At 41.9% G+C, this 12581-nt stretch overlaps 1 protein-coding gene across 5 annotated transcripts in view; it reads left to right on the plus strand.

Annotated features, from left to right (window-relative positions):
* The window catches only part of LOC146563661 (plectin-like), a 111071-nt gene that overhangs the window by 71769 nt on the left and 26721 nt on the right, over nucleotides 1-12581 (plus strand). For all 5 annotated transcript variants that reach the window (XM_085290889.1, XM_085290885.1, XM_085290886.1 and 2 more), the window contains exons 2-8: nucleotides 1970-2031; nucleotides 5602-5691; nucleotides 6880-6957; nucleotides 7080-7172; nucleotides 8672-8838; nucleotides 11846-11961; nucleotides 12110-12213. In XM_085290889.1, the coding sequence (XP_085147015.1) occupies nucleotides 1970-2031; nucleotides 5602-5691; nucleotides 6880-6957; nucleotides 7080-7172; nucleotides 8672-8838; nucleotides 11846-11961; nucleotides 12110-12213 (710 nt within the window). The remainder of the gene's footprint in view (nucleotides 1-1969; nucleotides 2032-5601; nucleotides 5692-6879; nucleotides 6958-7079; nucleotides 7173-8671; nucleotides 8839-11845; nucleotides 11962-12109; nucleotides 12214-12581) is intronic.

The following is a 12581-nucleotide window of genomic DNA, read 5'->3' on the forward strand; positions in this document are numbered from 1 at the left end:
CTGGGCTGTGCTGTCCACTCTTTCCTTCCATCAGCAGCTTCCTCATTTCACATTGGTCAGCAGAGCCCATTCACAACTTTTGCTGTGTGGCGTGCTTGATGTGTTTTTTTTGTTGTTTTTTGTTGGGGGGGGGTGAGTCACTCCAGCTACAGACTGTTTCTCCTCGGTTGCAGCCAAAATGAACGATGTGTCACTCCATGCATCACATTTCTTTTTCCTGTTTCTCCTTCAAATTGTTCTTTATTCCTGTGAAGATGGATATTTTTGAAAGTTTCCACAAAGTCATTTCTCAGTAAAAGCCTTGCTTCATCCTGCGCATGTCCTCATGTAAACCTACCAATTTTTACTCAAGTAAAAATATCAATTCAGTCACGTACTAATACCAAATCTTACTACATTTTATATTTATTTTCAATGACATATCAAAATAAAAGCGTTTCTTACACTATTGTTTTACCGTTTACAGTTTTACTGAGCCTTTGCAGAGTATACGCTAGTATACACTGACTATGTGTTAAAATGTATCTTAAAGTGCTATTACCTGCAAATATAAAAAGAAGATAAAATATTTTCTTCTGAAATGTAGTTAAAGCATCTTCAAGTACCGTTAATTATAGTTCAGTAAATGTAGTTTTTCCAAAGAGTGTTTTCTATTATAGTCATATGCTCTTCTGGACCATAAACTCCACCCCTCAATCAAGCATGTTTATGTGTGGTGACATGTGAAAATTTCACCTTCACCTTTACTTTCTAAAAGCACATGAAAAGATTTGTAATTTAATTATAAAAGGTAAAACAGGGCACAGCCAATCACAGGTCAAGGTGCAACTCGTAACACTTCCTATTTATGTGGAATTTTGCATCTTTGACAGGAAGTATGAGCGTGGAGATAGTTTATGGAACTATCTCCAATGCTGGTACAGATGAAAAATACGCAGGCTTAAAGGTCTGGTGGTCTCAGTATGATGTTTCCATGGCAACTCAGTTCCATAACAGAGTTGTCCAGAAGTTGCTGGCAACTTCCTCTAAAGAGGAAAAAAAGGTAGCCTCTGGGCATCTATTTTATGTTAGCACTGAATCACTACCCTTTGCTTTTCATTGCTGGGCGTGTCAACATATATGGGTGGATGGGTCACTCCCATTAAAACTGATAAGATTTTGTGGTATGTCTGTGGGACATTCTAGCATAATCTGAAGGAATTGCTGAGTGGGTCAGTGAAGTTGGGTGGTGCACTTCCTGAACCTGTCTGAACAGTTGAGTAAACCACAACTTTTAGATCACGTGGGGTAACGTGAAAGCAAACAGACTCATCTATCTACTGCGTCCATAATAAATGATTGTAGTGGCACACCTTTTTGTGTTTGTGTAGGTGTGTATGTTTTTTTTATTTTATTTTTTTTATTTAAACCTGAACTGAACAGGAATAAGAGGGAGTATGAAGGTTTGTTTTGTTAGAGGGTGAATTCCATGCCTAGGCCTTGTTCTTTCTTGTCGGATAATTGCAGACTAATAGTTATGCTATTATGTCGCACGGTTACCACGCCCAAGTATCTTCACACTTTAATAATATTTCACTTCTGCAGCCTCGATCCTTTCCTTTTTGTTTACGTCTTAAGAGCACAGCTGCCAGTGGTGTCATAGAGTGAGACATGACCTTACAAACCTGTGTTCTAGACAACAGAAGTGCATCTACAGACAGTGAATGGTCTCAAATGTTCCCTGACTCAGATGCAGGCTTGAACAGGAGCACAAGAGCCGTTTTCCACCCAGAGATGAGTTGTGTTTATTCTACAGGAGGAAAAAATAGTCTTGTCAGTCAGTCTTGGGGATTTCCTCCTTAGCATGCAGCTGGAAATACACTCAAGAAACACATTAATCGCACACCTGATGCTACTCATTTTGAAATTAGTTTTAGCTTTTCCTCGTCTTACGAGTCCGATGTTTAACTGTGCTCTTTCTGTGTTGCAGATGAACGAGACCGAGTCCAGAAAAAGACCTTCACAAAGTGGGTGAACAAGCACTTGATAAAGGTGAGGACCTATTCTGGGTTTTCTCTGTGTTGTAACTAAGGCAACATTGACGGTCAAGTTTTTGTACGCACACTCGCTCAATCCATAGCATGACTTAAGGTACAAAGACGGAGAAACATAAGTGTGGACGTCACAGAAGAGTGTCAACAAATTTCCCTTTTGTTCAAACACGTGTACGGGTGTTTTCTGTCGCAACAAGCATAGCTTTTGTCAGTGTCAAACTGCAGATGTTTGCATAGTGAGTGATTGCCCTGACCCTCATTTAACAACAGGAGGCTGTTGAATAAAGCTGTATAAATGTTGCAACTCATGTATTCTGGGATTATGTCCACGTATGATCATTACATACGTCACTCCATGCATTCTTCCATTCATCCATTTATATAACTGCTTTTACAATTCAGGGTTGCTGGAGTCTATTGCAGCTGTTATAAGGCTAGCACAGAGAAGAACATTCAGACTTATGCACCAAGCCAAGCCAACATGTGTGTTTTTGTACTGCGGTTGGAAGAATGAGTACCTGTAGAGAGCTCAGTCAGGCACAGGGGGAACCTGTTGAATCCACACAGAGCTCCAGCAGTCTGTAAGATTTGTGTCAATTTAAAGATCACAAACTCAGGTGAACAAAGAACCACATAACAGCAAAATCTTACAGCAGCTGAACGAGTGTCAGCGTGTGTTCATTGTTAACATCTCTGCAGAAACCATTACCAACACCGCCACCGCGACCCTCACCCCCTCCCTTCTTGCATAAACATACATTAGCTAGACAGTTTTTTGTTTCGTGCTAACACAGCACCGCGATCGGAAGGCTTACCAGAAGTCTCATCTGTCATCAGCTGAGAGAGTGTGTAAGCCGTCCATCAGCACTCTTCAAATCTCACCTGTCTCACTCTCTATTCGCAAAATATGGCCCGAAGGCTCACGTGAACAGGTCAGGAGGCGAGTCAAGTCAAAAGGACTATAGTCCTCATTTCAGACCTCCATATTAAGGTTGACAAATTAGCCCCGTGTAACACAATACCGCTCTCCCAGAGTGCTAAAAATATTCCTGCTTGTGCCACTTTTCTTCCAGAAAACTCCAATTGGCAGCACTACATTTACAACCATTAAGTGCTCCACTCCACAGACATAAGGCCCATTCTTTCTTTTTTTTAATGGAACAAGAAAGAGGAAACAAATGAGCACAAAGAAAGTGTTATCCTTTCCATAAATGTGCAGAGCTATGGTTTCTTTTACCACTGCATGAGAACCTAGTTCAGTTCCTCCCTCTTGTTTCTCTTAAGTGTCCACTGTGAATATTCGAGGGTGAGTCACAGACATCTGGACTCACTTAGCTCCCTCTGAAGAGGCAAATTCTGGTCTGGGCTCAGAGCCCATGGTGGGTTAGGCCAACGGTAGCACATGTGCTGCACAGACTGCTCGGTAGGGGTGGCTGTACTGGCATCAGTGCACGCCTTAAACTGAAAGGCATGCATTGATGCATGGGGAGTTTCATAAGTACTCCCATCCAGTTATTGTTACAGTTACCCGCATACTGCAACACTACATGAATTTAAGAATTTGTTTGTGCCCTTTCCAGGTACAGTTTCAGTCTGTTGCTTTTTCTGCAGACTACTTTCTGCCATGACTTGAAAGCGAGTGTAGTTAAAGGAGAGGTGCTCATTAGATAACACTTATTTTCTCAGGATGACAACATGAATCCGTATATATTCGAATTATATCAGTATTCTAATAGAAAAGTTTGAGTCTGTGTTTATTAGCAGCAAAAAAAGAAGCGTTATCACCACGTACAGCCCATAGTAAAGAACCTCACTGAAGCAAATGCACACGTTTGGGAGGGAAAGCGTTAAAGTATGTGTGCGAATGTGCTGATCTGCTCTAGTGAGGTTAAACCGCTGTTAAACTGATTTAATGGCTTAATGGTTGAGTGGGATAGGCTGGAGGTTGGGTGCAACCATGAAGAGCTGTAAAGGGCCATTGAGTGTTATGCCCTCCACCCCACCTAGCTCAATAAATCTCTTCATCTTGCGTAAGACAAGAGTGAAACATCAAACCAGCTATGGGATGAACATCTGTTTTCTAGTAGATGCCTACAAATTGCTTGTGATGAGGTCTAGAACCTTGAACTGTTGCACATCAAGGCTACTCTGTAAGGATGGTTATCAGGAAAAAGGATAAAGAAAATGAGAGGAACTCCACAAGATGATATAAAACCTGAGGCATGTTAAGCATGTTGCTTCCAGACAGTGGCTCACAGACCACTGGAGGGACCGGTGTAAGGCATGTGCACTAATGACTTTGTCCTTGAAAGCAGCTCCTTTTTACTGCCGAGGCTGCAGTTTGCCTAGTAAACTTTCAGCAGCAGGACAAAGTAACCGAGGAGTGGCGATAGATGGCTGTGCTAGATTCAGCAAGGTAGAGGACAAATCACAGCATTACTTAACAAAGAAAGACCGGATCATCATCGTTTAATTGTGTAAACAGGTACTGATCTGATTGGAGAGAGCCCTGACAGACAGTTTCAGAGGGTGCAGACTTTAACAATATGGCCCATCCTAAAAAGTAGAAGAGCTTTTATTGTGCAAACAGTGAACTCTAGTGGCAGCAGTGTTGGTTCCCTTCCCTAAATTTAGCTCTGTGGTGCACTTCGCTTAATCATCTCTCTCTGCAGGCAGGGAGGAGCATATCATAAGATGGATAGATGGATGGTAGGAAGGTGCGGAAATTCTTGCCAAGATAAATCAGTCACTGTTGCAACTTGCAAGGGAAAATATGCCTTCATTCCATTTTAGGGCTGAGGCCCATTTCCCACATGGAAAACACACCCAGTAGACCAATATATCTGCAGACTACGAAAAAAGAGAGTACTTTAATTATTCTGTTTTTCATCAGTTTATCATCATGTCCACCATCAAATCCTCCAAAGTCCAACTATCACTTAATTTCTGTTCATACGCTTTTCTCGTTCTCTTGTTTCTATCCTTTCCTTTTTCCCCATTACTCATATCATCTCTTCTCTTCTCTACCACCAGCATTCGAGGGTAGAGGTAGGTGCTGGCAGTAAATATGTAGCTGGTCAGTATCTCACTGCATGGAGGCTGTCTCCCCTCCCTCATGTTTGTGCACCATCACATCTTTCCCTTGTCTTTTTTGCTTTCCCTCACTTGTTTTGTTGTCTGGTTGCAAAAGCACAGCGCATCTGTTGCATAAACAATGAATTCAGTTAACTGAAATCCAAAAGGTTAAATCATTTTTTCTAACCCTTGATGGTCTCTTATTTTATTTAGAGTCCTATTCATCATGTGTCAGGCTGCCAGCTGCCAGCAGTCGGGCTTGGCTGCTCGTGGCTATGCATTCTTGACATGTGTAGAATTGTGCTCAAAGCACTGTAGAGAACTTACAGTACGTGACTCTGCAGGTGTTTTAAGCCGTCAGCTTTCAGCAAACTGCACCACAATTTGAGTTTGCAAATCTCACGTGGAACAGGTTATTCCAAGTTGTATCATCATGAATCCCTTTGACATATTCTCTGCTGTGTTTTCCTTTTTTTTTTCCCCACCGTGACAGTCACAGCGTCATGTGACAGACCTGTATGAAGACCTTCGAGATGGACATAACCTGATCTCGCTGTTGGAGGTCCTCTCTGGAGAAACACTGGTGAGTACAGTCTCTTGATTTTTGTCAGTTATTCTTTCGCAGTCCTCCAGCATCCAAACCCAAACCTAATCCCGACTAACTACACAAGGATTACTTTAATGAGGTCGACCTGGAATGCCACCCCTGTGGCAACAAAATGTAAAATATTAGCAGCCAAGTTGTCAGTCAAGAGCTTAACCTGAGCTGAACTACGCTAAGCAAACACCTCTTAACTTCCTTTTCAGTGTACCGTCCTCTTCTTCCTATTTCACTCGATATATTTTAATTACTTTCTTCTACTTCTCTCTTTGTTTTGCGTAACGCTTATGTATTTCATATCCTGGGGTTCAAAATTGTACACAAAGCTTTTCTGCTGCTGCTGCCCTCCACCGGCTTCAGCTCTGCTCATTTTCACAATGCATCCATAGCTATAACACATTGCTACCACTTTAGACTGTGTGCGTGTTTGTGAACTGTGCTCCTATCTGATCGACGGTTCTTCTTTTCTGCTCCTCCTTCTCCCGTTTGCCTTCCTTTAACCTTCCTCTGTGTGTGCTGATCATTGCCGTCTGGCCTTCGCCTCCTCTCCTTTGCACTGCTCTTGCTGGGGCTAGCCGAGGGAGAGAGACATGGCCAGGAGCGTTCGGTTGGTGAGTGGGTTTGGAACTTACAGTAGGCATTATGTTTTTGTTTTAATGATTTATCGGCACTTTTCCGGTTCTTTGGCTGCGCATGGTATCCACGAACTTCAAGCCATGATGAGTTCTGTTGCTGGGACTTTTTTGTTTCTTGTGCTGACAGGCTTGCTTTCATCATGTAGCTGCTGTGAACGTATACAAGAAAATATTTAGTTTGATTTCTGTTTGTTTGAGAATTTCTCCTTGATTTCTGTTTGAGAAGCCCAGAAACAAGCCACACAACATGATTATATATTTGCTTCCTGACAGATGGCTTAAATTTGGCTTAGCTAATGCAAATTTCCCATAAGTTTATTTTTTTGTTTCTCTGGTAAACTAAAGGACTAAGACGGAGAAAGGAGAACAATTTCACCTCTCTATTAAATGTTTTTCATTTTCATTTTGATTTTTACATCATACATTTTTTGTTTTTTATTTGTTGCTATTGGTCCTTTCTAATGGCAGTAGCACTGAGTACCGAGTGTCTGCAATGTAACTAAACACTTCTTTATCTGTTCTTTCACCTCTTCAGCCTAGAGAGAAAGGCCGCATGCGATTCCACAAACTTCAGAATGTACAGATAGCACTGGACTTCCTCAGACATCGGCAGGTATGATATGTATAACGATACATCAAACCCTTAAAAACCAGACTGCGAATATCAATCGTTAGAAGATGACTGATAGTTTCAGCTGTAATCCTGCAAGTAACGTGAGTGTTTTGCTTTCTTAGGTCAAACTGGTTAACATCAGAAACGATGACATAGCTGATGGGAACCCTAAGTTGACCCTGGGGTTAATATGGACCATCATCCTCCACTTCCAGGTCTCCTCTTCTGTCAGTGTTATGTTTCATTATATTATTGCTGTCTACCTCTGTCTCTGGGATTTGAACCTCTCGGCTGCTGCTTCCCATCTCCTTGGAGCCAATCAGAGGGGACTCTGCTCTTCAAAACCTCTCATAAAGGACTTTTTTTTAATCAATTGCTCTCATTAAATCATATTCCTCATAGAAGTATTATTTTAACATAAAAACTTTAGTCAGGTATTTAGAGTTTAGTAGCTAATATGAACCGTTTAAACAAATATAACACTGTCAGGGTGTGTTAGTGTGAGTCAATCTCTCCCTGACTCCCAGGGGGAGGGCGTGTCAGGTTGGAGTGCACAGCTTGATGGCATCCTCCACGCCCTACCACATAATCTCCAGGCCTTTCTTTCTGCCTTTCCTGTGTACGCCAAAAGCTGCCAGGCAGAAATCCCTGGGTGATAGCCTAATAGTCACGGCCTCACCCTCAGTCATATAAAAATGGTTGAGGTTTTGATTGCAGAAAGCTGAAGCTAAGCAGAGAGGGAAAAAAAGGTGAGAGTGGCGTGGTTTGATTATGGCATTCTGGTAAAGATAGTATTGTGCCCTCTAGATACACACTGCGTTCCCAGAGTCTTTATACTTTTATACAATAGAGGCAAAATAAGAGAGCTGGGCTGTGGCTGCTGATGAGTCATAAAGGCTCCAGACTAAAAGGGAAGAGAAAAACTACTCCCCACAAATCTGATCCGATTATCCTAAATTAACTTGATCACAAAGGAAAGAAGATGGTTTGATCCAAGAAATCTTTGGAGGATGATTTTAATTGCAGATTTAATTGCCAGTCTCGAGATACAGTAATGGGGTGAGTATTAGTAATGAAGTAATGATGGCTTTATACTTTTTATTTTCTTATTTTTGTTTTTTTACTGAATTGAATATTTAAAGTGTTATCGCATCTGTAGAACAGAGCTATTAGAAGAGAAGAATCTGAGTTTAGCTCGCCCATTTACACTTCATTTACCCTCAGTTAAATTGGAAAAAAAGAGAAAAACCAAGACTGCTATGACTCATCTTTCCTACCATCAAAATCCCCAAATGAAACGTTATCCAGATGCCACAGACACAGTGGTGTTTTCCAGCAATCCGTCAGGCAAAACTCGACTACCTCCTGTGAAACACAGACACTCTGTTCTCAGCCATGAAATATATTAAAGGTGAAATGACTAAGGTGTCAATTAAGGTGGTGTTGAGCAATTCTGTTTAAACTGGACCTATTGTGACTATTTTCAGTTCCATTTTTTAACTTGAATTCCACTAAAGTTTCTTTCAAACCAGCTTTCTTCTGATTGGCTGCCTCTCGAAAACAGCTATATTTAAGAAAAGCATAATAGGTCCACTTTAAACTGCATCTTTTGGGTTTCCACTAATGATGGATTGCTTCCACATTCCTTGCGTTAGCCACAAATCCTCTCTGTCTTCCACAAGTGTTAACGCTCTTTTGCATGAAACTGTTACAGATCTCAGATATTCAGGTCAACGGCCAGTCAGAAGACATGACGGCCAAGGAGAAGCTGCTGCTCTGGTCTCAGAGGATGACAGATGGCTACCAGGGCATCCGCTGTGACAACTTCACCACCAGCTGGAGGGATGGCAAACTCTTCAATGCTGTCATACACAAGCACTAGTGAGTGTGCACAGTTTTTTTTTTTTATGAAAAATAAGCCCAACGCCAATGGCAACAAATATGCTAGTATTACATAGAACAAACTGAAAAGCCCGCTGCAGGTCCCTGTACCGACCCTGTTCCAAGCCTGCACTGCCAACATAACAAGACTTAACATATTTAAGACTGACATAATAGCATTGTCTCCAGAATGGAGCACTTTCTCATAGCTTTTTTGCACGGTCTTGTCATGACACACAACCATCCATCCATAAGTTTTATTCAGTATAGAGTGCACTGGAGCAGGAGTGTGATGTTGGAACGCTTTCAGATGTCAAATTACACTTTATAGTGCCAGTTTAAGCCTGCACTGTAATTAAACTCGGCCTCAGCATTGACAGAAAGAATTTTTTTTAGACATGATAAGCACAAGTGGCTGTTAAAAGCTACTATGGCTGATTTATTTTAACTAAGAGACAATAAGTCACAGCATATAGCTCCTTCCATACAGAGCCTCAACATACTGTGCATAGCTGCAAACGTATTTACTTTGTTTGAACTCAGTGATACAGTTGGACTATTTTTGCCACGATCTCCCTTTAAAAATGCCTCTTATAGATACTTTTCCGCACCTGACTGTGCACATGCTCATGCTGCTTCAATAAAGAGCCTTCATGCAGATTCCAAGCCTTAAGGCTTAGAATACCACTGGTAGGTGTTGGCCCCGAGTAACTCTGTGCTTCCTTTGGCTGCGTTATAAGATGGTAATTCCTGCGTTAAATGCAGCTGGCTTGTTAAATTGTTGGGAACCTAAGTTTGAAAAGCTAAATCCAAAGCTCTTTTTGTTGAAGCCTAAATATGCTACATCCCACAAATCTGTTGTGGGTCTTCTTAGTAGAATTAGTGGGTGCTTTGTGTGTTATTATCCTGGGAATTGAACATGCGTGCATTTCTCAGGATATCCGCAAATGAAGTGAAGTATTTTGTTGGTCCTAAAATGACGGTATTCATACATAATTCCAGAGTACAAATGGGACAAAAGCTACATTTCATAAGACAGAGGTGTATTTCTTTAGATCCATTATTAGAAAAGAAAAGAGAAAAGACTCTTGCGGGGGCAAGTTTTCTTGAACTTCAGCTCGTACCTGCACTGTTTGTTTTTTTTCTTTTTGTAGGAGGCTGCTGAGGCTGGCTCATTGCTGCCTTTCATGCAGGTCAGGGGTGTGGTGTGTGGGCGTAACTGTAGCACTCTGTGTCTGCTACATGAAAAGTGTAACGTTACTTGGTGCTGAGGCATAACTCAGGGTAATCTACTGTCGAACTGTCATTCATCCGGCGAATTCAAGATTTTCCAGGTTTTCTGCACATGTGTGATGGTTTCCAGCGTGGATTTGCAGAGACGCAGCTGAAGTTAGGTTTCAGGGCAAAGAATTCGAGCAGGGATCACAGCTAAAGGATTAAGCAGATCCTCTGAAGATGATGGACACCTGAGACAATGCCAGGATGCATTTACATGCAATGGGCAAGCCTTAAAAAAGATTTGCTCAAATTAACGCACCTGTTAACTACAGTCGATACAGCTTTTGGACCTTCTTGTTGGTGTTAAAATGCTCAGTGTGAGGAAGAAGTCTAAAAAGAAGAAGGGAAGCCTGGGCTTCATCAGGAACTTGTCAGAAAGTGTCAGCGATGTGGACAACAGGGTGGTCATGTTGTGTGAGGATATCCCATCAGAGGGATCTTCCTGGGACTCAGGACGGGGCTCTAATAGCTCAGGGGCCCGCTCAAGCAGCGAAGAATTGGGGCATGGATGGAGGTCCCGAAGCTTTCACGGAAGAGGGGATCAGAGCATGAGCAGTCCACCAACGCCAATAAAACAATACTCTGTTCGAGAAATCCGTCATGCTGTGTCTTCTCCTGTGTACAGATACAATGGGGACCATTCCACTCTAACGATGAGAGATTTGTATGTATCTGCATATACTCTCTTTTGCTTGCACGTTCGAATTTGTAGATTTGGAAATGTCTTTAAAACTGCCGATTGAAAATTTTGTAATGGGGATTGCGTGCATGATAGATAAGGAGATAAGGCGAGGCATTCAATCATCCTGCTCTGTACTCTGGAAATTTGAACTTTTGCCTCTTGTGGGAGTGAAGCTGCGGCTGGTTGCCAGCCTAACTTGTGTCAGCTTTGATTATGTTAGCTGCTCTGTAAATTACATTCCACCTATAGATGCTCTGACATCTGCCAGAAAGCGTCAAACACCCTGAGGACAAAAAGGCAGGTGCTCATGCAGCTCTGTCAGAAACTGAACAGGCGGGCTCTCCTACAGCATTCAGCCACAGGCAGAGGGTCTAAGACAGGGGCGCTAAACTCATTTTACACCGTGGACCACACATAGCCCACATTGGTCCAAAGTGGGCCGGACCAGTGAAACTACATGATAAATGTGTAAAACTACAGAAAATATTCTGGTAGTTCATTGCTCTGACTGTGCTTTTATTATCAAATATAAAGTTTTCATTCATTCACATTAATATGTTTACTGTGGAATCCATGCCCCACTTAACATTTTCTAAAGCTGTCCAGTGGGCCAGACTGGAGTCTTTGCTAGGCCGATTCTGGCCCACGGGCTTTATGTTTGACACCCCTGGTCTAAGAGGTTCTACTGCTAATATGCTGTATTGGGGTCATGTTTATGAAACGTGCTGGCAGAGACTGCATTAATTCTGCAAATGCATTCAGGTGTGATATTTATCTTCCTATCATTTTCCTCTGAGTTGAGGCATTGGTGGTGTCATTTTATATGTGCGCCAAGCTGGAAGCGTTTCTAGTCCTTTCAAATGCAGCTTTTTTGAAGACAACATCCTACTTACCCACTGGGGACTTCTCAAAACCAGTGCTTTTGAGAAGTCTGATGTTATTACACGTTAGGATATAGAATCAAATGTTATTGGGAGTTATTCTGAACATTGGACTCGCGGGCCTTGTGGCCTTGTGGGTAATCAGTTGCATTTTTGTGTTCCGTAGTCCCAGACTCATCAACATGGGCAAAGTGTATCAACAGACCAACCTGGAGAATCTAGAACAAGCCTTCAGTGTGGCTGAGAAAGATTTGGGTGTGACCCGCCTGCTGGACCCTGAAGGTAAAAGTGTTCAAAAATGTGTTCAAACAGACACAGACAACCTTTTTTTTTTTTTTTTTTTTAAGACCGATTTCAGCTGAAGTAATTCTGTTACTCACAAACTCCTGGTGACTATGTCACATCACATAAATTTACCATATCCTTTCAGATGTTGATGTCCCACACCCAGATGAGAAATCCATCATCACTTACGTGTCCTCCCTGTATGATGCCATGCCTCGCACTGATGTACACGACGGCATGAGAGCCAACGTAAGGAAAACATGGAGACAGTGAAATAAAAAAATAAAGCGTCGCAACATGAACGCGCACTTTAATTTGATCTGATGGAATGCTCTATCAGATTTAATCAGGACTGAAGAAGCTTGTGACTGTGCCTAAACTTAGCTTTTGTAGTCAGTTTTATTCTTATCCTGTTAAAGCTTCAAAGACAAATTGAAGTCTTGTGAAAGTAAGTATCACAGGAAATGAACAAGCTGTGGTGTTTACAGCTACCAAGACAGTGAGGATTTGAACATTTATTGTCACCCATTGTCTGTTTATAGAAAAACATGTAGCTTCCGCACACGCACAAACTCGTTTACTTGATTCAGTGTCCAGAGTTTAAAGTTGAGCTGTGT

This window comes from Mchenga conophoros, linkage group LG11 (genome assembly GCF_057382185.1).
Source record: "Mchenga conophoros isolate Kocher_MC1m ecotype Shallow Benthic linkage group LG11, M_conophoros_male_GT1.1, whole genome shotgun sequence".
Lineage (NCBI taxonomy): Eukaryota > Metazoa > Chordata > Actinopteri > Cichliformes > Cichlidae > Mchenga > Mchenga conophoros.